The sequence below is a fragment of the Podarcis filfolensis genome (assembly GCF_964270895.1).
Source record: "Podarcis filfolensis genome assembly, chromosome: 5".
NCBI lineage: Eukaryota > Metazoa > Chordata > Lepidosauria > Squamata > Lacertidae > Podarcis > Podarcis filfolensis.
This window is the reverse complement of record NC_139608.1, coordinates 97,028,654-97,054,254: the sequence shown is the minus strand read 5'-3', so window position 1 is coordinate 97,054,254 and position 25,601 is coordinate 97,028,654. Positions and strand designations below refer to the sequence as shown.

The 25,601-nt window shown below is 43.7% G+C and overlaps 1 protein-coding gene and 1 long non-coding RNA gene across 3 annotated transcripts; one reads left to right on the top strand and one right to left on the bottom strand.

Annotated features, from left to right (window-relative positions):
- Window positions 1-38: 38 nt before the first annotated feature.
- Window positions 39-24,308, top strand: LOC310763604. Its single transcript, XR_014548709.1, has 3 exons — window positions 39-113; window positions 21,985-22,132; window positions 23,538-24,308. It is a non-coding gene; the product is annotated as an uncharacterized lncRNA (long non-coding RNA).
- On the bottom strand, window positions 11,517-17,326 carry LOC310762681 (uncharacterized protein). 2 transcript variants are annotated; one of them, XM_083614017.1, is made up of 3 exons: window positions 16,390-17,324; window positions 15,960-16,140; window positions 11,517-12,247 (listed from the first exon to the last, which is right to left on the bottom strand). In XM_083614017.1, exons 1-3 carry the CDS (start codon window positions 17,277-17,279, stop codon window positions 12,233-12,235), a joined length of 1,086 nt encoding a protein of 361 aa, XP_083470143.1. In that variant the 5' UTR covers window positions 17,280-17,324; the 3' UTR covers window positions 11,517-12,232. The 2 variants fall into 2 exon arrangements, with proteins under 2 accessions (XP_083470143.1, XP_083470142.1); XM_083614016.1 differs by having other exon boundaries at window positions 15,960-17,326.
- Window positions 24,309-25,601: the final 1,293 nt, after the last annotated feature.

Here is a 25,601-nt window from a genome sequence, read left to right as displayed (position 1 = left end):
CTAAGGAAGTAGCAATTATGGTCTTCAGGTAACGGCAAGTGAGGAGCTCATTATAGTCAGCCCTTTTGCATTTAGCTTGAAGGGTGCAGCGCTAAGCCACAAAACTAAATACAGTAAGTAGAATCTTTGTTTCCACTTGGAGATAGGAAAATAAGCCCCACTTTCCATAATGTGAGAAAAGGAGAAAGGAAATGACAGGTTTTGACAAAAGAAGCAATGGTTCTAACATCCAGTTCAAATTAGGTTTCTTTTCAAAGGGAAAGCATTTCTCCCTCTCTTCAGCTTTTGCAGGGCTGCAGCCTGGATGCAGGTCTGGGCTGGCACAAGGTGTTTTGCTGCCTGAGGCAGAGGTCAAGATGACACCCCCTCTCCTTTCCAGACTGAAGAGGGGACACTGTCTTCCACTGCACCCGAGGGAAGGCAGGCTCCGTCCTCGCAGCATCCTGCTGTTGTTCTCTGCCACTTGATGCAGCCACTTCAAGTTGCCTCATGTTATGGCAGGCCCTGACACAGGATGAGGCCTTTTAACTAGCCTATTCTATAGATAACAGTAGCAAAATTCAAGCAGTGAATGGGGGATTTTAGAGCGAATAAAAAAGTATCGGTCCAGACAGCAGTCACAACAACCACACAAAAACCAGTAGTGGGTGACACCCTCCCATCTTGATTTCAAAGATGCTGGGTCTTTTGAAGCTGCCTTCCTGCCCACTAGTCTGCAGCTCCTGGCCACTTCTCCTGAGGGAATGCAACCTTTGGCGTGGGGGAAAGAGGCTCCCCTTCCCTCATGCAGGCGCCAATCATCCTCAGGACCAGAGTAACTTAGAAGGTGCCTTGGCTACCCTTTCAGATTGTCCCTCTGTTTCCTAAAACCTGGCAGAGGACTCTGCTTAGCTTATCATGGATCTCTCAACTGGGTTGAGTTTCCAGTATTTCCTTTTTTCTTTCTAAAGGAAGCAGTTTGTATTCAAAGCCCTGGAAGAGGCACTTTTAATACAAACCGCTTTCTGCAAAATGCTCCGGTGTTAGGAGCCTTCCCCCCTCTGCAGAGACTTCAAAGGGGCTCCCTGTAGCTACCAGTGAGCTGCTAAGCCTCTTTGAAGATATGTTCCCAGTGTGTTCACCTGGCTAGCATGGAAAGTGCATCCTCAAAGGAGGTGACAGTAGGTGTCAAATCACCTGATGTCAGGAGACGGGGGGGGGGGCGGGGGGGTGGTGGTCCCATTCCCCACCCTTGGTCTATGCTTCATAAGGTTTTGCGGGGATCTGATTTCTATGGATGTTAACTTCTGTTGCTTTATATGGATCTGCAATCCCCTTTGTTGACAGTCTGATGGTGAGATACAAATGAAAGAATTCTGCACGCCGGTTCCTCTTTCTTAAATGCTATGATGAGCAGAGCATGGGCAGGCAAACTAAGGCCCGGTGGCCGGATCCTGCCCAATCACCTTCTAAATCCGGCCCACGGATGGTCCGGGAATCAGCATGTTTTTTGCATGAGTAGAATGTGTCCTTTTATTTAAAATGCATCTCTGGGTTATTTGTGGGGCCTGCCTGGTGTTTTTACATAAGCAGAATGTGTGCTTTTATTTAAAACGCGTCTCTGGTTATTTGTGGGGCATAGGAATTTCTTCTTCTTCTTCTTCTTCTTCTTCTTTCAAAATATAGCCCCGGACCCCTGGAGCAGAGAGCACTAAGTGCCCCACATGGAAGCTGTTATGTACTGAAGTTCTCACCCTGGGCCAGCAGGGGGATACTGTAGATAGTTATGCAAATGAAGGATCGAAAGTGACGTTCAGTGATTGGATAGTTTTAGAAAGTTGCTACAGTAACGTTGTACTGGAGCTCTATATAAGGAGGCTGACTGAGGCCTTCAGTTCAGTTCTGTTCTGGCCTCTGAATAAACAAGAGCTGTTTGAAGAATCACTGTGTCGTCGGATATGTTCACCCACAACTTAATAGAAACTTAGGAAGGAGGTGAGGAATTGCAGCAGGAAGAGGGCAGGGGCCACAGATGGCTTGTCCCACACTTTAGTAGGAGTTCTGAACATCTTTGTAAGGGACACTTTTATAAAAAATGTGTTTGTCACCATATCATGCTGCGTGATTGGTTTGCTTTACTGAGCAACAGTCCTTGTTATATTTACTTTCAGGTTAATTTGTGCCTGGACACCAGTAGGATTTTGGCTTCATCTGGCTGTGTAGATAGACCATCAACACCACCAAATACTGCACTTCTCAGCCAAATTCCCAGTCTATCTGTCTCCCTACCTTTGCAGACTTAGACCTTCTGTAAATGTTTCCACTACATTTCCTTCAGAAGTCTAATCCCATTATTTTGGGATGCCACAACCTCCAGTCCACTCTCGTGTTGCCTCCTCCCCAGCCCCTAGAGCTGACTGTCTACTTGCAACTTTCACAGTGTTTATACTGGTATAAACTGCTGGTATAAGGCAAAATGAATTACAGTCTATCTTGAGCCCTAGGACTGACATTATAACCACAGGCCTGTCTCTCCTCACCCCTTGAAAACAAGGCTAATGATGCCCAAGTCATATGTCAAGGACTGACTTTTTAAAGACCAACCTTGCTGGTGTTTCATAATGCATGGAAGCTGATTCGCTAATGATTTATCATTTATTTTGTCAAGAGTGTGACGTTTACTTCACAGGATAAGAGAAAGATTCCTTCTGTTTGCACTTCTGTTCCCAGACATATAACCTTCTCGCCCTTCTACCTTCCTGAAAAAGGGACTAGGACTGACAGAGATTGTTTTAGTTATGGCTCCAGAGAGCAAGTATTGCTTGAAGCATGCATTCAAAACAAAGGAGAGTTTTCTATTTTGGGGGTAAAGTCTGCAGAATCTTTTGGCATAAGTGCTGTTTAACACAAAGTTTAATTTCCTTTTCCCCAAAACATTTCTGTGCATGTGTCATCAGCTTTGATGACCCTGCCCCTGCCCACCAGCACTGACGCTGTGATGACCATCAGGAAGGAAGTGGGGCAGCTGGGACACTGCAGGCACAGAGATGCAACCCATTTAGTGCTCCCGCTGCTGCACTTTCCCTGCTGAAAGAACATGGCATTGAGGACAAATGAGAGCAGCTGAAATGGATGGGCAAATGTAAAGATGGCAACTTTAGGCAGGCTCAGAAAAACCCTGAGCTGCTTCCCAAATTGGGGAAAGTAGTTCAGTTTATTTCCAAGCCAGGGATTGCAAATCCATCACCGCGAATTCCTCTGTCACCTTCAACTCATTGGTGTGAAAGATGCAACCTGTTCTGTGACTCACAGCTCAGTTGGATAGAGCGTGCTGCTGATAATACCGAGGCTGCAGGTTCGAGCTCCATATGGGAGAGCTGCCTATTTCTGCATTTCAGGGGGTTGGACTAGATGATCCTCAGGGTCTCTCCCAACTCTTGAATTCTATGATTTTATGATTCATTATGACCACAGCAAGAGTCAGTGATGTTATCAAAATTGATTTTATCAAATTTCTATCAAATTTGATAGAAATTTCATCTCTCTATCTATTTCTTCTTCTTCTTCTTCTTTGGCAATCACTCATATTGTCTTCCATAAAGACGGTTTTAACAATGACTCCATAAGTGACTGTGGAGGCCAATTCTGGATTCACATGTCCTTCCACAGTGGGAACATTGGTTTCTTGGTGAGAGTTGAACATGGTGTGGATTTTCCAAGTGTGCCTTCCTCCTAGCATGTTTCTCCCTTGTATCCTGAGTTCAAGTGTCTTCCAAGCCCATGACACCTTTGGTAAAGGCTGTTATCAAACTGGAGCGCTCGCAGGCCAGTGTTTCCCAGTTGTCAGTGTTTATACTACATTTTTTTAGATTTGCCTTGAGACAGTCTTTAAACCTCTTTTGTTTAACCACCAGCATTATGCTTTCCATTTTTAAGTTTGGAATAGAGTAGTTGCTTTGAGCACCAGGCATGCACACAACATGACCAGTCTAACGAAGTTGATGTTGAAGAATCATTGCTTCGACACTGGTGATCTTTGCTTCTTCCAGTACACTGATATTAGTTTGCCTGTCTTCCCAAGTGATGTGTAAAATTTTTCGGAGACACCGTTGATGGAATCTTTCGTGGAGTTGGAGATGGCATTTTATAAGTGGCCAATGTTTCACAAGCATGGACCACTTATAAGTGTTTATAAGTGGTTTATGTTTATGTTTATGTTTATAAGTGGTCCATGTTTCACAAGCATATGGTAGTACAATAGCTTTGTAAACAAGCAGTTTGGTTTCCCTGCAAATGTCCCGCTCCTCAAACACTCTGCACTTCAATCGGGAGAAAGCCGCACTCGCAGAGCTCAGGCGATGCTGGATTTTTGCCTAAGTAGGAGAAGTGATTGATATTTTCCAACGTTGCACCATTGAGTTGGATTTGTGGCACTGCAGAGGGGTTATTTTGTACTTGTTGGTGCAGCGCTTTGGTTTTTTGCATGTTAAGTGATAAGCCAAAATTTTTGTAAGCTTCTGCAAATATATTTAGGATGGTTTGAAGGTCATCCTCTGAGTGTGCGCACACTATGTTGTCGTCAGCATACTGAAGCTCTATGATGGAAGTTATGGTAACCTTACTCTTTGCTTTCAGCTTTCTCAGCTTGAAGAGCTTTCCATCTGTTCAATATATGATTTCTACTCTGGTGGGGAGTTTCCCTTTGACAAAGTGTAGGATCATAGAACACTATATGGAGAATGCAAAGGGTCTACGTTCAGTATGGGAGACAGATATAAGCAAAAAAATTAACAGCACTAAGTGGGATGGCATATATTCTATCTCGCCTTTAAGAAGCTTCTCTGAAGGTCATTCTCAAGTGGCACTGGACTCTGGTTTGTCTAGCCAAAATCAATAAATCTCTAACCCCCTGTCAGGGAACTGCCATCGGAACTAGAGGAGGAGGCGAGGCTCCACAGCGATGCTGGAGAGGGGCCAAGCAGGGAGAGGGGAAGCTCTCCGGCTGGGGAAGAAAATCAGCGCAACACCAGGGATAGAGGGGGGCCGATGGGGGAAGCGGAGAGGAGGCTCCAGGACTCTTCGCAGGAGACCAGCGAGGAAAGCACAGGTCCTCCGCTGCCCACACCCACCCTGCGCAGAAGACTTCCGCGCAGGGAGAGTAGGCGGCGACTTGGCGTCAAAGAACTTCTTTGCTGGAAGAGGTTCAAGAAACGCCCACTGACGGATTCTGCTAGCGACTGAACAGCCACGGAGTGGATGGCTGTCCAGACAGAAACGGTTTAACCAGGCAACCTAGCCCAGAGTGGCGGTAACTTACGCACGAGCAACCCCTAAAGCCATTACACCCCCCTTTGTTGGAGGGCTGCGGGAACCTTGGGACATATTTTTATGCTTGGTGGGAATGCAAAATTGGACCGGGATCTTCGATATTATCTCCAAAATTGTTAAACAACTTCTCTCAGCAAACCTTGCTTTCAGTAAACCGAGATTCCCATCCAGCATAAGGATTTAATTCTTTTTCTATGGGTAGCTGCACATCTAGTGATAGGGTACCAGTGGAATTCCCAGGTGGAGCTACCTCTTGAGATATGGTTTAATAATATTTGGGATATAGCTAGTTCAGAACAACTAACTGGGCTTAAAAGAGTTGCAAATGAGGTTATAAAGGAAAATACTTTTGATGAAACCTTGTCTCCCTTTTTTTCATACCTAAGGGGAAAAGAAAGTAAAGCTCTCCCACCAGCTTCACAAGCCTGACTGTGGAGAACCTGTATGCCAGTGTTCTAAGACCATGTAAAATAAAATGGTTCTTTTCTCTGTGGAGACTGTATTGTACAATACAAAACAGAAAAAAATATAAAAAAATTACAGAACAAAAGTTTAAAGGATTTTAAACCTTTTTCCAGTTAAAGTAATTTTCCTTCCAAGGCACACAACACAGCTGGATTCCACCACTTTTATCTACCCAAAGGCAGGGCTGGGCCAAGAGATTTGCTTCCTGAGCTGCTTCCACCCCGTTCCTTGTTGCTTGTTCTCATCACTCCAAAGGGAAATGGGCATCAACCGTGGGCACGTCTGTAGCTGGCTGATCACCTTCTCCACAAAAGGGGAAGCCATGCCTTTGACACTATGCCCTCCTGTTGTTGTTTAGTCGATTAGTCGTGTCCGACTCTTCGTGACCCCCTGGACCAGAGCCCGCCAGGCACTTCAGTCTTCCACTGCTTCCCGCAGTTTGGTCAAACTCATATTGGTAGCTTTGAGAACACTATCCAACCATCTCATCCTCTGTCGTCCCCTTCTCCTTGTGCCCTCCATCTTTCTTAACATCAGGGTCTTTTCCAGGGAGTCTTCTCTTCTCATGAGGTGGCCAAAGTCTTGGAGCCTCAGCTTCAGGATCTGTTCTTCCAGTGAGCACTCAGGGCTGATTTCCTTCAGAATGAATAGGTTTGATCTTTTTGCAGTCCATGGGACTCTCAAGAGTCTCCTCCAGCACCATAATTCAAAAGCATCAATTCTACGGCCTTCTTTGTGGTCCAGCTCTCACTTCCATATATCACTACTGGGAAAACCATAGCTTTAACTATACGGATCTTTGTTGTCAAGGTAATGTGTCTGCTTTTTGAGATGCTGTCTAGATGTCCTCCTGTACAGAGCAATTAACCACTTCCTGGCCCCACCCAGCTAACAATTCAGAAGCTTGCTGAGACAAATCTGCAACAGGGCAAACCATTTGTCAGAGTGATACAGGAAAACTGTACCAATGGCCATCTTGCTACAAATAACTGCACTTGGATGTGTGATAAAATCTTTCTTACCAGTTGGCAGGATAAGCCAAGGCATCCCAGCATTTGAGAGCTCATCCTCTGGTGATTTGGTTATCTATGCAGGCCCAGTCCACCAAATGTCCCATGGAGAACTTAATCTGGAGTAGTTTCTAAGGATTCATGTGCAAACTAATGCTTGGTAAACAGTCATTCTACTGCCTAATGGCAAAATACAATATGGTGTCTTCCATATTGTGAAAGACCACAAGTGCCCATGTCTTTGTGCAGCCACAAATAGTTTACTCAAGTCAAGTGCCACATTTTTCGCTCTATAAGACGCACCAGACCATAAGACGCACCTAGTTTTTGGAGGAGGAAAACAAGAAAAAAAATATTCTGAATCTCAGAAGCCAGAACAGCAAAAGGGATCGCTGTGCAGTGAAAGCAGCAATTGCTCTTGCTGTTCTGGCTTCTGGGATAGCTGCACAGCCTGCATTCACTCCATAAGACACACACACATTTCCCCTTACTTTTTAGGAGGGAAAAAGTGAGTCTTATAGAGCAAAAAATACGGTACTTTATTACGGTCGTAGACCAGCATAAGCAAAACAGCTAAATAAATAGCATAATAGTATGAATCTAAGCAAATAATTATTAAATAAATAGGAGCAAGAACCAAATGTAGATTTAAACATACATAGAATACTTAATTAAGCATAGATAATGGGTGAGTAAAAATTTATAAGGAAAATTAAAAGATCGGTTAACACAGCTATGTGGGATGGGCTTCAGAAGTGTGGATCTAACAATATGGGCCTTCAGTTTAGGACTGAATTGAAGCATAGACCATTCTTTGTCAAATATCTATCATGGCAGTGCAAAATCTGACGACTGAACATGTGACTTCTGGGCTCTCATCCTGTAATAATAGGGAGATGTTGTGTTATTCTGAATGCCCAGGAAACTTATATAAGATGGGCTGGATAAACCTAATTTGAATGTCTATATAATACTGGCAATGAGGAAGGGCACGCTCCGTTGTTTCCTGCTGCCCAGAGCCACCTGGGCATTTCCTCTCCTTGTAAGGTATCTTCCTAAAACGGCATTCCTGAGTTGCTGAAGGGAGGACCTGACAACGGGCCAAAGTGAACTATGTACTTTGGTGTTGTTGGGATGTCAAGGAAACTTTGCACAGCTGTTAACGGAAACAAGAACATGCCTTGTTCAGAATCGTCTGGTTGTGAAGCGCAGAGGAAAAGCCAAGGGCCTTAGAGACAGAGAAGCAACCCTATACTTGTTTGTCATCTGTCAGGGCCCTAATATCAGTTTATGTATAGAATATGGTAATTAGAACTGTAATTCAGCTACTAACTTGCAAACATATGGATACAGCTGGCTCAGAAGCACCCAGGGTGCTAATTAAATACAAGGTTTTAAGCAATTACCATCCAATTCAGATGTTTTGGCAGTTAAAGTGCATATTATTCTTCCATTTCCTATCTTATGCTATGCCTTGGGCCTTGCTACCCTTTGCATTTTCATTATGCAGTGAATATATTCTTTAGTTCACATTTTTGTTTTATATTTGCATATACGGGGTCTATCTGTAAATTGTTTCGTACTCATAACTATTTGGTAAACAGACATAAAATAATGCATTTACTAGAACAGCCTCATTAACTGCAAACTCCAAAATTTGGGATCCCCTTCAAACTGGTGCCAAAGTTTTGCAGCATTTTGCAGAGAAAACCCCACATTTTGCAGTGCCCCACAAACTGAGTAATTGATATATTAAACCAAGATTTGTATTTAACACCCCCAAATCCAACATTGTCCGATTTACTCCAAACCAGAATCCAAATTTGGCAAAAGTTTTGCAGTGTTTTGCAACCAAAGTTTGACAATAGTTTTGCAGAAAACACATCAAGGAATACATCGAGCTGGGCTTCAAAGTTCAAAGTTGTGAAATGGATGACTGGGGTTTTGGGTGATACCCGTGTCAATTGCTCAGTTTGTGGGGCACTGAAAAACACAGGGATTTCTCTGCAAAACAGTTGCAAAACTGTAGCACCCTGCTTGTGGTTAACGCTTAGCTGGAATGAAATATTCAACGCAGCAATAGAGAAATTAAAATAATAATTTATTTGTCAGACAAATAAATGTGAGGCACAGTGGTATATGGTTACCAAGCTCTGGCCTGGCCTCCTGTCATTATGGCCAGCACTTATATTCCCTCAGCTCAGCCCCCTTGCTCCTCCTTTGGCTGCCTCTGTCCAATCAGCCTGGTTAAAATTCCTATTGGCTGTTCGCTAGAACCAATCATAAAAGATACACCCATTTCCTATTACCTTTTATGGGAGACAAAGAGCTATATTTCCTTCTATTTATAATTGGCAAACAGCCATTAACCTCTACAAGGCACCTTAATTACCAGATAACCTTTTGCCCTAGACTAGGCGCCTTAACTAACATTTCATCTTTTGCCCTATTGCCCTATTCACTCCAAAACAGATCTTTTGTTCATCTTCCCACACATTATCAATGAAAGATCTCCTTCTTTGGAGGTCATTAAGCAGAGACTTGACAACCATATGTCAGGAGTGCTCCGATGGCGTCTCTCTGTCTGGCAGGGGTCCGGACCCAATGGCCCTCGTGGTCTATTCCAACTTCTTCTATGATTCTATGATTCTATGATTTCTTACTTTCTAAATCCTTTGCATAATTACATTTAAGCCAATATATTTCATACATATATAGATTTTTAGAAGCAAAGACCTTTTCTTAAGTAAAAAAGGAACTTTATAAAAGCTAGGTTCTCTAAGTTTTCTAAATTCCCTGAAGCTTCAAAGCAGTTCCAGAGAGAGAGAGAGGCCTCTTCCCTAGCCAGCTCTGTTTGTATTAGCTCTTGCTTTTTTAACCTTAGGAAGATGTGGCTCAAGTTTAATGGGAGGCACAGTAATTAATTACTATTTTTGCAACCTTGATTGTATTCTATAATTTGTATGGTCAGTGTGACCTTTTGTTCCCAGGCTTTAATTTCCTTTTACAACCCTGAGACACTGCTATAGATCAGGGGGGCCCTTGATCAAGAAGATAAACAGCTGCCAGAGTATGGTTTCTGCCTGGCATGAGAGATACAAACATTTACAAATATATATTTCTTTAAGGTCATTTTTAGAATACAGGAATCTGATCAAAATATAAGCCTTGATTAAAAATGCAGGCTATGATCAGATGCCTCATTCCCCCCTTTCAAGCTCAAGGACCTTCCCAAGTGTCCTTGATAGCTTGACCTTCATCATATTCCTGAGGTAAAGCTCTGTATAGGGCCATGATATGAGGTAGAGTTTCATTTGAAATCATCTTGCTAATTGTACTTCTAAAACATGAAATGATACATGGCACCATACACAAAACCATTACTACTACCGTCAAGAAAAACAAGCAAGACAATAGTATCCCTTTGAGTCCTGCGACATTTGGTAACCAGTTGGTGAGCCATCCCATATCCCATCCTTCCCATGTTTGTACTGGGACATGTGCTATATTCTCCATCTTTGTGGCCAACACACGGATCGCCTCACCATTATCAGAAATGTTAAAGCAACAGGCATTCCCTGTCAAGTTCAAGACTCCACATAGGCCTCCCTGCCTGGCAAGTACATAATCCATTCCCATTTTCAGCTGCAAAATGGCGGCTCTACTTTCATCCAACTGTTGTGCAATAAGTCTCAAACTCTGGGCCGTTGCATTGGTTACAAGTTCCACTACTGCTTGCAATCGAATTATTCTGTTTAGATTATAAATAGGATCTCGAGCCCCTTGTATGAGCTCATCAGGATTCCAGGAGGCAGGTTCATAATAGGCTATAATGCGCTCTGGTGGCCAATCATCAGTATCGCTCCAACTTTGGGTACTTCCTCCTGCTATATGAGAAATATCAGCGTTTCTTCGTGTACGCTTGGCCGAACTAGTGGGCATAATCCACATTGGTGGTAATACCCATCCCAGGAAACAAGTCCCACTCCATTTGGAAGGGAGTTTCTTGTATGCCCATTCTCCACATATCCACCACAACCATCGGGTCTGAGGTCTTTGGTACGTGGAGTGCATAAGGCGAAATATCAAAAGGGGCATAGAGCTCACAGTGCAGTATGTTAGATTGCCTTTTTCTGTCATAGTTATGTTCCACACCATTTTCCATGCATGAATAAAAGGAGGTGCACAGGGCAAGGTATTCCGAGTTCGATAGGTAGTACCGTTTGCCCAGGTTTGACTATTCTTAATATAATCCCAAGTATAGTGGCAATGAGAAGAGCCTATCATGGTAGAATCAGCTGCCTCTGATGATTTATGTACACAGAATTCCCCTTGTACAGGTATAACTCGTATTGGTTTAGTTGAGTTCCATCCGGGGAAATTCTGTACTTCTGTTTAGTGTGGCATTTCGCTTACCATACCAATGGCATTTAATGGTATTGGTAATAAGGGCATACCTCCCTCTGAATCATCTGGCCCAAGAGAGCAAACAAGGCAATTGGTCCTATTTGTAACATTGGCTACCATCTCAGCTAAGCCTACCCACATATTGTGGTTTTGACTGAATCCATATTTAGCAAATTTGCTCAAATTCAAGGACCCTTCCCCTTCCCAAGGGATCAGGATTAATAATAAAATCATGTTGATGTCTAGTATATGCATTCCTTCCACAAAAGATTACCTTATTGTGATAACAAAAAAATATTAGTCCCAATATAATTCCTCCATTGACAGAAATGGGGAACCACCAAGACCAAAACATATGTCCCAAGGATCCCCAATGAGTAATATCTCTGATAATTGTTCCACAGGGGGGGGGGCAGTCAATCAATTGTATAAGAGAATCTTCCCGTTCACAATCGCTGGTTCAGATGCTCCTCAAGCTTCAGGCGTGCGCAGGTCAGCCAGCTTCCAGGTTGTGGCTGCAGCAGGCCGGTCGTCTAATGTTGCCCGTGACCTAGCCCGTTCCCCGTAGGGCTAGATACAGGGGTTTTTGGAGAGAGTCAGTTTTAAAGGATTAGAGGGGTCACCTTTGCACGTCCAACTGCCTTCGGACTTCTTCAAACGGGAGTGATGAATCCAGGGGGTCACCTCAGCTACCTTCACCGCTGTTGGAGTAGAGAGCAAGACGGTGTAAGGTCCACGCCACTTAGGTGCAAGTGGATCGCGTTTCCACTCTTTCACCCATACGCTATCGCCAGCCTGGAACTGATGAATCGGCTCAGCAATGCTGCACGGCGTGCGCTCGAGGGCCCACCTGTTAAGAGAAACAAAAACACGGGAGAGAGATTGCACTTGTCCCTGTGTCACATAGTCTCCTATTTGTTTGAGGTCAGCTGGAATATCCTGAACAAAGGAGGGCGGCCTCCCATACAGGAGCTCAAAAGGTGACAACTTAAGTCTTTTTGTGGGTGCGCACCGAACACGAAACAGTGTTATGGGTAACACATCTACCCATCCCAATCCTGTTTCCTGGGTTAATTTTGCCAATTGGGTTTTCAGAGTCCGATTCATTCTTTCAGTTTTCCCTGAACTCTGAGGCCTATATGCTGCATGCAGTCTCCATTTCACTTGTAGGACTCGACATACTTCTTGTACTACTTGATCAATGAACGCTGGCCCATTATCACTTCCAATGCATCTAGGTAATCCAAACCTTGGGATCAATTCGGTGAGGAGTCTCTTAGTTACCTCTCGTGCCTTTTCAGTTCTGGTGGGAAAAGCTTCAACCCATCCAGTAAGAGTATCTACAAACACAAGGAGATACTTGAATCCCTTAGAAGGGACCAGCTCTGTGAAGTCCACAATTAGGCTTTCCATGGGGACGTATCCCACATGTTGGATTCCAGGAGGTTGTACCGGTCCCTGCCTGGGATTGTTTTTAGCACAAAGAACACATTTCTGGGAAATGCAAGTTGCTAATTGTGATAGGTTAATAATATACAACTTCCGACTGAGACTCTCTCTGGTTGCAGTACCGCCAAGGTGAGTAGATTCATGATAATTTCTTACAATTGTGCCTGCTAAGTGATGAGGTACATAAATCCTATTGTCTGGCAGGATCATCCAACCGTCCTTCACAATCGCCCCTTCCTGTTCAGCCCACTTCCTCTCTTCTGGGGTATAGTGAGGTTTAACTTCTTCTGGAACTACCTCTGGTATGAGGGCTGCTATAAATCCTCCCACAGGCTTTTGGGCTGCCTCTCGGGCTGCTTTGTCAGCAGCATGATTTCCTCTGGTTATTGGATCCCTTCCACGTCCATGACCTTTGCAGTGCATTACAGCAATCTGTTCTGGAGCCCATACTGCTTCCAACAGGATTTCTACTTCAGGTCCATATTTCAAGGCCTTCCCGTGGGCTCCGATTAGACCTCTTTCTTTCCATAGAGCTCCATGTGCATGCAGGGTTAAGAAGGCATATTTAGAATCAGTATAGATGTTTGCCTTACATCCGGCTGCCAATTGCAGAGCTCTAGTTAAACCTATAAGTTCAGCTTTTTGTGCTGAGGTGCCAGCAGGCAAAGCTTCAGCTTCCACAACTTCCTCATTGGTGACCACAGCATATCCTGCTCGTCTGGCACCCTCATGCAGGTAACTGCTACCATCAGTATAATATACAACATCTGGATTTTTCAATGGTTCATCTTTCAGATCGGGTCTACTGGAATAAACTTCATCCATTATTTGGAGACAATCATGTGATTCTTCATCATCTACCTCTGGTAGGGGCAGCAAAGTTGCTGGATTGAGCATATTCACTACTCGTAGATGAATCCTGGGATTTTCACACAATAGGCCTTGGTATCTAGCCATCCTTGGGTTTGTTAGCCAATAACTACCCTTATATTCCATAAGTGTCAGAACAGCATGAGGTACATTCACATACATCGTCTGGCCAAAGGTAAATTTATCAGCTTCTTTGACAAGGCTTGCAGTGGCCGCTACTGCCCTTAGGCATGGAGGCCATCCTTTTGCTACTGAGTCCAATTGTTTTGACAAATAAGCTACTGGACGGTTCCAACTTCCTAATCTCTGGGTCAGGACTGCCGCTGCAATCCCATTCTGTTCATGTACATACAGCTGAAAGGGTTTTTCCGAATTAGGCAGTCCAAGGGCTGGGGCCTCCATAAGTCGTTGTTTGATAGCTAAAAAGGCTTGTTGCTGCTCAGGTCCCCATACGAATGGGTCCTTTTCTGCACCTCGAGTGCTTTCATGTAAGGGCTTGGCCAGACTGCTGAAATCAGGTATCCATAGTCTACAAAACCCTGCTGTTCCCAGGAATCCTCTGAGTTGTTTCCTTGTGGTAGGTTCCTTAATAAGGCAAATAGCTTCTTTCCTCTCTGGTCTCAATGCTCGTTGTTGGTGTGAGATGTCAAAGCCCAAATATTTGACCTTTTCTAAACATAACTGTGCCTTTTTCTGGGAAACTCGGTAGCCAGCTTCCCAGAGCAAGTGGAGCAGTTCCTCTGTCCCTTCTTTACAGGTATCAAAATCCTTTGCCGCTAGTATAAGGTCATCTACATATTGCAGAACCACCTTTTCTCCAGGTATTGAGGGGTAACTTGTTAAATCTTTCGCCAAGGCAGTACCAAATAAAGTTGGGGAATTTTTGAATCCCTGGGGCAATCTTGTCCAGGTTAGCTGGCCTTTTGTTCCTGTCAAAGGGTCTTCCCACTGGAAGGCAAATATAGGTTGGCTCTGTGGTGCCAGCCGGCAACAGAAGAATGCATCTTTCAAGTCCAATACAGTAAAAAATGTTGCTTCTGGTGGGATCAAACTCAGCAGGGTATATGGGTTTGGTACATTTGGGTGCAAGGTCTCGATAGCCTGGTTTACGAGCCTCAAGTCCTGTACTGGCCTGTATTCATCTGTCCCAGGTTTCCGAACAGGCAAAAGGGGTGTGTTCCATTCTGATTGGCAGGGCTTAAGCAGACCATATTTTAATAGGCGGTCCAAATGTTTCTGGATGCCCTCTGCTGCTCGCCGGGGTAAAGGATATTGCTTTACAGATACAGGGGTAGCCATAGGTTTTAGGGTTACTACAATTGGAGCTATATTCTTAGCCATTCCTGGTGGGCTATTTTCGGCCCATACTCCTGGTGGCACCTGTAGGGTTTGGAGGAGCTTGTTTAATCCTGTATCCAATGTGGGTTGGACTTGCAGGGCTGACATTAGGCGCCATGATTGTTCCTTAGGTACTGAGAGGGTAATTATTCCTGCTGCCTTTGATGGCAGTTTCATTTCTGGACCTTGAGGAGTGAAGGTGATTTGGGCCTGCAATTTGGACAGCATATCTCTACCTAAGAGAGGTATTGGACACTCAGGTATATACAAAAACTGATGGGTTAAACGATGTCCCCCAATCTGGCATTCCAAAGGTTGAAGGAAAGACCTCTTAGCTGACTGACCAGTGGCACTTTTAATGACTACACTTTTGGATGCCTTTTTCTGCAATAGTTCTGGGAGTACTGAGTATTCAGCCCCAGTATCAATCATAAAGTCTATTAAATGGCTCCCTAATTGAATCGTGACCGTGGGCTCCTGGAAGCCTAACTTTATGGAGTCCGGTCGTTCCTAGTCTTGGGTAAAATCCTCCTCTGCCAGTCCAATGAAATTGTCTCTACTCTGTCCTTGTCCAGGTCTCTGATATCTTCCATTTCAGATCATTCCCCGTCCCCGTCCCTGGTTTCTTGGGCCGGAGCCTGGGCCTGGGCCTGGGCCTGGGCGTACTTCTTCCAACCTCAGGGGTTCAGGACACTCCCGCTTCCAATGACCCTCCTTCTTGCAATTCGCACATTGATTCCTTCCCAGTGGTGGATTCCTTCCCCGCCCTCTCCCTCCGTTTAAAGGGCGGTAGTCTTGCTTCACTGCTGTGGCTAGCATCACCATCTTTTCCTTCTGCCACTTCTTCTTCTCTTGTTTCTCAGCCTCATCCCTATTCCGATAAACTCGGCGTGCAATGGCCATAATTTGGCTCATCAGCATCCCTTCCCATCCTTCTGATTTCTGAATTTTCTTACGAATGTCAGAAGCACACTGGGCCACAAATGTAGCAGTAATCATTCTGCTGTTTTCAGGGGCTTCAGGGTCAAAAGGAGTCCATATACGATAGGCTTCCTGCAGCCTCTCTAAAAAATCTCCCGGACTCTCATTTGGTTTCTGTTCTACTTCTGAGACTTTAGACATATTAGTGGGCTTCTGGCATGCCCTGCGGATACCTTGCACAAGCGTCTGGCGGTAGGTGGTAAGCCTGGCCAGGTGAATTGCATTGTTTGGATCCCAATTAGGATCTTCCAAAGGAAAGTTATCCTGGAGATGACGGTCAATATTAAAAATATTTCCCACTCTGGCCTGCTCACGCAAATATATCTGTGCCTTTTCAATTATGTCTCTTCTTTCCTCAGTGGTGAACAGAGTATTCAGGAGTTGGCGGCAATCTGTCCAAGTAGGACTATGAGTATTTACTATTGAAGTCACCAAGTCCATCATAGCCTGAGGTTTTTCTGCGAAAGATGGGGTGTGTGTTTTCCAATTCATCAGATCCGTAGTTGTGAATGGAATGTACTGGAGGGTCGAAGTTCGAGGTGGCCGTGGTCCGGGTTGCCCGTTAACCAGCACAGGCTCCTCAAGTGCATCAAATACTCTTCTAAGAGGGGCTACTACGTGACCTTTCTCTTCGCTTTGCTCTAGGGGCCTCAAATCATAGGGGATGGTATCTGTCCCAAGGCGTTCTTTTAGCAGCTTTATACGCCTGGCTGTATTGCTTGCTGACCGATCAAGGTCTTCCTGTAACTTCTGTAATAGTTCTCTAGGATTTGGATGTACAGGGGTTTGGGGTGGGCAATTGGTTGTTCCACTAAAGGAGACTGTAGATGGAGTTCTACTGGGACTCACAGGTGGAATAACCACTTCTGCTTGGGCTTTATTATAGGACTCCAATGCCTCCTGAAGATATTTATCATAATCTATCAAGGAATCAAGTTCTGTGACTCCACCCCCATTATTCGTTCCACTTTCTTGCCTTGGGGTTACAACTGGTGGAGTATTTGGATTAGGCTCCCTTCGATGTGGAGCATAGGGTGGAGGTGGAAGCACCTCTTCCTCTGGTCCCTCAAAAATGGGTTTAAGTTTATTTGGCAAGATTCCTTTCCTAGCTTCGGCTTTTACAGCCAATAATTTGCATCGTTGGACTTTGCATTCCCTTATCCATGGAGGATTTTTATTTAATGTGCTCAGCCAAGAATCTATATATGAAAATTGTTCTGGGCACCCTCCCGTTTCTTTGGCGATATTAGTCCAAAGTTTGCTTACTAAATTTATATCAAAAGTTCCCTGAGATGGCCATTCAGTATTTTGTTTCGGCCACTCTAATTCACATAACGTTCTCAAGCGCTCTGGCGTCATTTTGACTCCATATGCCCCTGAGAAGGCTTTCTTAAAATTATTTAACATACATTCAAGAGGTGTATTTTCCCCCTTTGAACCCCCAACTCCCATTGTATGGCCCTGTGAAGTATCCACTCGGTCACTCACACACTCGCTTCGTGGGGTTCCTTGCCCAGTGAAGTCGCCTTACTGGGAAACGAAGTACTACCCACTCCACACTCAGGTCAGCTACAGATTGTACTTTCTCACACATACAATGCGCTGGATACTTCACCACACTCTACTTCCCAACCTTTCCCTTTTCCTCCACCAGACCACCGTCTGATGTACCCAACCACCTAGCGTACTCAGTTTCCCCCTTACTGAGACGCAGAAGTTTGATCAAGACTTCTCTTCCTCCCAATTAATTGGAGGGCCAAAACCCCTTTGTGCACTTACCCTTAGCGGATCCCTCTTTATTTCTCTGGTTCCCCCCGGTCCGTCGCCGTCGGTGAGCAGGGTATCAGACAGACGAGACTTCTGCGTTCCCCTGGAAAAATGTTCCAGTGCGCGCTGGGTAAGCAGTTAGTGGTCCTCCCTCTTGTACCCTGCCCAGTAAGGCGAAGGGGCTGCGTTCCAGCAGACCACTTATCCGAGTCACGGCACCATAAAATGTAGCACCCTGCTTGTGGTTAACGTTTAGCTGGAATGAAATATTCAACGCAGCAATAGAGAAATTAAAATAATAATTTATTTGTCAGACAAATAAATGTGAGGCACAGTGGTATATGGTTACCAAGCTCTGGCCTGGCCTCCTGTCATTATGGCCAGCACTTATATTCCCTCAGCTCAGCCCCCTTGCTCCTCCTTTGGCTGCCTCTGTCCAATCAGCCTGGTTAAAATTCCTATTGGCTGTTCGCTAGAACCAATCATAAAAGATACACCCATTTCCTATTACCTTTTATGGGAGACAAAGAGCTATATTTCCTTCTATTTATAATTGGCAAACAGCCATTAACCTCTACAAGGCACCTTAATTACCAGATAACCTTTTGCCCTAGACTAGGCGCCTTAACTAACATTTCATCTTTTGCCCTATTGCCCTATTCACTCCAAAACAGATCTTTTGTTCATCTTCCCACACATTATCAATGAAAGATCTCCTTCTTTGGAGGTCATTAAGCAGAGACTTGACAACCATATGTCAGGAGTGCTCCGATGGCGTCTCTCTGTCTGGCAGGGGTCCGGACCCAATGGCCCTCGTGGTCTATTCCAACTTCTTCTATGATTCTATGATTCTATGATTTCTTACTTTCTAAATCCTTTGCATAATTACATTTAAGCCAATATATTTCATACATATATAGATTTTTAGAAGCAAAGACCTTTTCTTAAGTAAAAAAGGAACTTTATAAAAGCTAGGTTCTCTAAGTTTTCTAAATTCCCTGAAGCTTCAAAGCAGTTCCAGAGAGAGAGAGAGGCCTCTTCCCTAGCCAGCTCTGTTTGTATTAGCTCTTGCTTTTTTAACCTTAGGAAGATGTGGCTCAAGTTTAATGGGAGGCACAGTAATTAATTACTATTTTTGCAACCTTGATTGTATTCTATAATTTGTATGGTCAGTGTGACCTTTTGTTCCCAGGCTTTAATTTCCTTTTACAACCCTGAGACACTGCTATAGATCAGGGGGGCCCTTGATCAAGAAGATAAACAGCTGCCAGAGTATGGTTTCTGCCTGGCATGAGAGATACAAACATTTACAAATATATATTTCTTTAAGGTCATTTTTAGAATACAGGAATCTGATCAAAATATAAGCCTTGATTAAAAATGCAGGCTATGATCAGATGCCTCAAAACCTTGGCACCAGTTTGGAGGGGATCCCAAATTTGGGGGTTCATAATGAAGCTCACTAGAACAGCTAATCTGATGAACTGATGCTGCTCATTTGGGCAAAGGATGTACTTAATAGCAATCTGCCTACATTTTGGACTTGTGTTTCAGAAACTGTGTGAATTGTAAACTGTGACTCGGTAGTTGCTACTCAACCATGTTTCTATTTTCAAAAAATGCCCAAGCCATCTAACACTTAATTTTTTAAAGAAATAATCAAATAATCAAAAAACAGCATCCTAAGCTATACAAAAGCATTCCTGGTCACAGCCACCACCTGAAGATCCTAAATTCTGGTTTTCATTCTTTAAAATGAGTGCTACCCCAACAGAAACAGACTGAAAGTCCTTCGGATAGTGCCACTTCATGTAACATTTTAAAGCAGCCATACCAAGCCCAACCACACCGCCACAGAAATACACACACACACACACACACAGATTCTTGTATATCATTATGGTAGAGTTGTTAAGGAACTGGATCTGGCTGGTGGGCTAGATTCCAAAACCACTCAGCCCCCGTGGGCCAGCTTCAACGGGTGGGCAGGACTACTCATCTGTCATTCACCTGGTGGCATAATGATGCCAGGTGATGGACACCTATGGAAATTAAAAGAAGGTTGCTGTACCCACTTAGCAGTTGATGGGCAGTTACAGCAAGCTCCTTTGAAGATGTACTTTCAGTGATTGATCCTCTTTAATATGTATCATGTGCCCCACAACTAATGTCATATATCACATCAGGTGGGAGGGGGGAGCAGTTGGTATTTGTAGGAAATGGCCTGGCAGGCCAAACTGTGACCTGTACTGGGCTTAATTAGACCTCTGGGCAGAAGCATTTAACAACTCCTCTTCATATAACAACGCCTCTAGATACAAAATCAGAGGAGCATGTTTGGATCAATCACTGTGGAAACATGAGATGATGAAGTTCTAGATTGTTCTTTAGGATCATTTGAGTTGTACCACTGCCACCATTTTGCCAAGTCCCACAAGTCTTTCATAACACAGTAGTTGCTAGGGGTGTGCATGGGCCTGAAGATTACCCTTGCATTTTACAAAATTCCTGTCCGTTTCTGAGTTGCTGTGCGCTCTCTTCACTCCAATCTCCATTTCAGGTTCTGGGCTGCTCTGTATAAAATGAAAGTAACTTGGTACTAATTCACTATAATGGGAAACCTAAAAACAGCTGCCGCTTCCCCACATTTGATCAAAGTAGAATGAAATTTGCTGACGCAGGAGCCGCTGTGGAGTGGATCGTGGCATCCAAATGGCAGATAAATTGAGCCAAGGGCTTTTTGTGGGGGAAGTAAAAGCATACCTTCCAACATTTCTCTGATGAAAATTGTTAAGTTGTGGGTGAACATATCAGACGACACAGCGATTACTTTCAGTCCCTTATTTGCATATGTGGACCTGAGTGAAAACTATCTACCGTATCCCCCTGCTGGCCCAGGGTGAGAACGTCAGTACATAACAAAAATAGGGGCATTTCTTACTCCCACACAAATGACCCTCCTCAACCCCCCATTTTATGTGGGGGCCCTCCACCTGCAGAGCATTTTTACCACCACAGTACCAACAGAGCGCAGCACACACAGCCTCCACGTCCTGAAAACACCCCTTTTGAAAAAACAACAACTATTCTTGCAAAGAAGAGGAGTACGTCCCCCATAGCTTAGCTTCTTCCCTTGTTATTGGGCCCACACACATAACGGATACCAGGAGAAGGTTACTGCACTTTGTCACGGCAGGGAGAGGTGACTCCCCCCCCCAAAAAAAGTACAGTCACTGAGATAAAAATCCCTTTGAAATTTATGACCACAGGCTCAAATGCTTGAACCAAAGGACCAGAACTGAGATTTTCTTCGCTGAAAACGATATTTGGTTTAATTGATTGCATCCACACAAAGTTCCATATGGCTAAACTAATTCTTCCAAAGAGAAAAACATTCTGCCTAGGGGTTGCACTGAACGCTGCAGGAGCGAAGCTTCCTTGCGCATCAGCACAAATCATAGATCAGGTACCACCTGAGAAGAGAAATCCCTGCCTCTATGAGGAATGTCTGTTCAGCAATTTAGTTATTTATTTATCTTATTGACTGGCCTCCAAGGGGCTCAAGGCAATATATTACGGTTATCCACCTCACTACTTTGTCCTCAGAACAATTTGGTGAGGCAGGCCAGCTTGTGAGAGGGTGACTGGCCCAAACTCACAGGGTGAGTGCCATGGTTGAGTGGGGATTTGAGCAGAGTCCTAGCCCAAACAGTCTAACCATAACCATGGACTACCCCCCTTGTCATACGTACCTTTAAAAAAAAGAAAAGACAATTGCTTTTTTTAAAAAACCCTACTGTTCAATTTATAATCACCTTTGTAATCAAAATATTTTCAATAATTACTGTAAATAGATTAATCTTTGAAACATTTCAGCCCTACAAAGAATTGCGTTAATGCAACCAGGTCATTCATTTCACACCTGTCACTGTTTAGGCATATGCCATTCATAACACTGGTGCTGATCAATAGTTGACTTGTTGCCTTCCCTGCCATCTTCCAGAAATACCCATTAAAAACCTGTGGGTGACACTAAAATTCTATGAGTCAGTCATATCCTGCTGGAATTTTCCAGCCAACTGGAAAATATATTCATTTCTTTGGTCTATTGCTCTTTTCATTCCCTATGTGTTTTAAAATGCAGATGGTGAAATCCAAAAGAAATAAGGAGAAAATTAGGAGGTACAAAACAGAAACGACATCTGCTCATGAGACATAATGTTGTTGTTGTTTTTGGCTGCAGTGATTCCCCCAGTTCTCTGGGTTTCATTTCATTTTTGTTTTTGTTTTTTGTTTTGCTTAACTATAGCCTTTCCACAGAATCGCATGGTCTGGTGTGAAGTTCATAGAACTATAATTAGACATTTCAAGTTCCTGCTTCCCTTCACAGGAAGAACTTGATTTTCAGATCCTAATGTTCAGGAACATAAGAAGAGTCTTCTGAATCAGGCCAATGGCCCATCTAGTCCAGCATCCCATACCCTCCAACATGATGTGGCCCTAAGCCAGGACCCCACCTTCTGTGGCTGCACTCCCATGTGAGTCACGTGACCCACAATAGATCACAGGCCCAGGAAAAGTGCTTTTTCGGGGCAAGATCACGAGAGAGCATGGCGCCCAAAATGGCTGCCATGCTCTCATGAGAAAAAAACATGATGTATGGGGTGGTATCCTGTTCTCACAGTGGCCAACCTGCAGCTGGCATGCAGCCTCTGACAGTGAAGATAGAATTTGAAGGGGGGAAGCTGCAGCTCAGGGAGAGAGCATCTGCTGTGCTTGCAAAGGGTCCAGCATCTCTGGGTAGGGCTGGGAGAGACTCCAGTCTGAAATCCTAGAGAGCCACTTCTCCTCAGTGTGGACCAGCCTTTCTCAGCCACCGATCCCCAGATGTTGTTGGACTACAACTCCTATCATCCCTGACCACTGGTCCTGCTAGCTAGGAATGATAGCAGTTGTAGTCCAACAATATCTGGGGATCCGAGGCTGAGAAAATCTGCTGTCGACAAGACTGAATGAGGTGGACCAATGGTCCAATATAATGTAGGGCAACTGCTTATGCTCCAGGCTGCTTTAAAGGTCTAGCAAAGCATCAACATTAATCCAGAGAAAGTTAGGCCTAGTAAATTGACACATCACTTAAGCCATATGCAAACATTCTTTAAATGTTTTGGGGGAGTAAGTTTGTACTAGGGGTGGATGAATCTGACAGTTTTCTTGGTTTCTCATTTTTCCAATCACAAAGGAAAAGAAAGGGAAAAAAGAGTTGGCGTGAAAAACTGTATGCATTCTCACGAAGAGTTCTCCTAATAGATGCATATCCCAAAGCAATTTCCCCTATCCATACATTTTGGGGGTTGACGACATGCATCAAAAAAACTGGGTGAATTTCAAAAGATAGTCTTTTGATTATCAGTATTTTTATTATTTTAAAGAGCTGCATCAGTGGTATAGCAGGTAGATCGTCTTTAAAGAAGGTATAAAATGCTGATTAAAACAGAAAAAAATATTCAGTACAACCCTTCCTCTCTTTACCATGCACCAAAGGCGATATGATTGGACCATTAACTATGTTTCTTTCCAGCTGGAAGCTTTTTGAAGGCTTATTTCTAATACATTTAATTATGAAAATCGAGCCCCGTTCTCACAGAACCAGGTTTTTAAACATGCATATGTGACAGCATCTGGAACTGTTAATTGAAGTGAGCGGTTGACAGCACTGAAGGAATGTTGCTGCAAACTGAATTGGATGAAATTTGAATAAGCAGATGGATTTTTTGCTGGAAACTTCTGCTGTGGGTTGGGAAAAGAGATTTCTGCTCGTGGGCAGACCAATTAGGGTAGAACTGGACAGTTTGCTTGACTTGCAGCAGCTGCTGCAAATGACTGCTTTGTCCTCCGCCTGTAAAACTCAGTCTCACTTTCTGCATCTTTCTGCATCACCAGAAGCTACCAATGAAGTGGAATGAGGACAGAGAAATGTATGGTCTGACGCAGTCACAGCACAACTGTTTTGGGGAAAGGGGTAAGAATTTGAGAACGAAAAGACAAGACAGCTCCGTGTTAAGCGTAACATCTATTTCTGCCTTGTCTTTCTGACTAAGCTATTCCTCACAAATTGTTTGGGCCTCTCTCTAGAATTACTTGATCAAATTTTCAGTTCCAATACTGGCTTAGACCTGCTTGTAATTTTCCTTGTCTGTGCAATTGTACAAATGCAGAATACTTTGCGAACAATGAAGATTTCCAAAAACTAATAACCTCTCAGAGAAAAACTATTGTGGCCCAGCACTGCAAATGTAAATGAATATGTGGACTGCTTCGTGAAAATAAATAGCTTTTCATATGAAAACTATTTCACAACAGAGCAACATGAAGTTGGCAGGAAAGAGTCATGGTAATTATGTCCCTAAAGATTAATTTTCATCACTTTGACTTTTTTTAAAAAGTATTCAGGACAAAAATATTTATCAAAGACTCTGAACACAGAATATGGGTGATCTCATTTATGCAAGTTGCAGTTCTTATTTGTTTCATAGTTTCCTCCATTGGAGATTAAGATAAGAGCTGAAATTTCCCTGGAGGTTCTATTTCATAACTTTGCCGGTATTTTGTAGTCCGTGCTTATTGGTTTGATAGATGACCTTGTTTGTATGCAAATTAGTTATTTTAAATACATGTAATCTTTTCCAAATAATTACTGTTCGGGAGCCAACCTACAGTAGCTGAGCTAAGAATGAAATCCAAATAAAGTATGCATTTCTTGACACTCTTTCAGATTATGTTCATCCTCATTTTTATGTATTGCAGGCACGCATCCTTTTCAGTTCCTAATATAGTGTGAAAAAATAAGAATGCCATTGTAGTTCTTCCATAAATTGTTTCTTTATATTGCAGTACTTAATGCAACTGAGACGACAGAACGCTACTGCACAGAGGGTGGCATCAGATGTGAAATGATCTAGTCTAGAGGAATGACTCATAAAATGCTTACTGTCACCCATACTTCTCTGCCAGTTGTAGCAGAGACAGTGAATCTCTCTAGTGGAGATACGTATTTCTCCAGTTTTCAGAAGAAGCACAGCAGCATTTTAGACAATCAACTATGGTTCTTAAGTATGATGGACTGAGACCTCAGTGATTTGTCTAAAAATATTATTCATCGTGTTAAATTTCTGCTTTCAATTGTTCTCCAATCTGGAGAAGACCTGGTTGTGTGGGAAACAGAGGTGTTCATGAGGATTACAAACAAAACTGTCATGATGCAAGTTTTTACCCGTCTGCAATATTCACTTCATGACTGTATAGAAACTGAGAGGAGCAAGCGATCTATTGCTCAGTTGTGACATTTGAAGGAGAGGAGAGAAGCCTGGAAATATTACTAATTTATTTTTCCAATTTATTACCCACCCTTGACTACACTCTTGGGCTACAATTTAAAATGGGACGCGGGTGGCGCTGTGGTCTAAAGCACTGAGCCTTGGGCTTGCCGATCAGAAGATTGGTGGTGCGAATCCCTGTGACGGGATGAGCTCCCGTTGCTCGGTCCCAGCTCCTGCCAGCCTCGCAGTTTGAAAGCACATCAAAGTGCGAATAGATAAATACTCTGGCAGGAAGGTAAACGGCGTTTCCGTGCGCTGCTCTGGTTTCACCAGAAGCAGCTTAGTCATGCTGGCCACATGACCCGGAAAAACTGTCTGCGGACAAACGCTGGCTCCCTCGGCCAGTAAAGCGAGATGAGCGCCGCAACCCCAGAGTCGTTCGTGACTGGCCTTATCTGTCAGGGATCCTTTACCTTTACAATTTAAAATACAATAATAAAACAATCTAAAACAAACTACAGACACAAGAATCAGGTGGGCCCCCAAAACACACGTCTCAGGTGCCAAAAAGCATATGACAGGAACTGCATAATGTAGATGCCAGACTCACCTCTCTGGGGCTGCAACAGAGAGTGCTGTCTCCTGGGCATGTTTTTAAGCCTCAGCAGCATAGTGCCGTTTGCCTGTG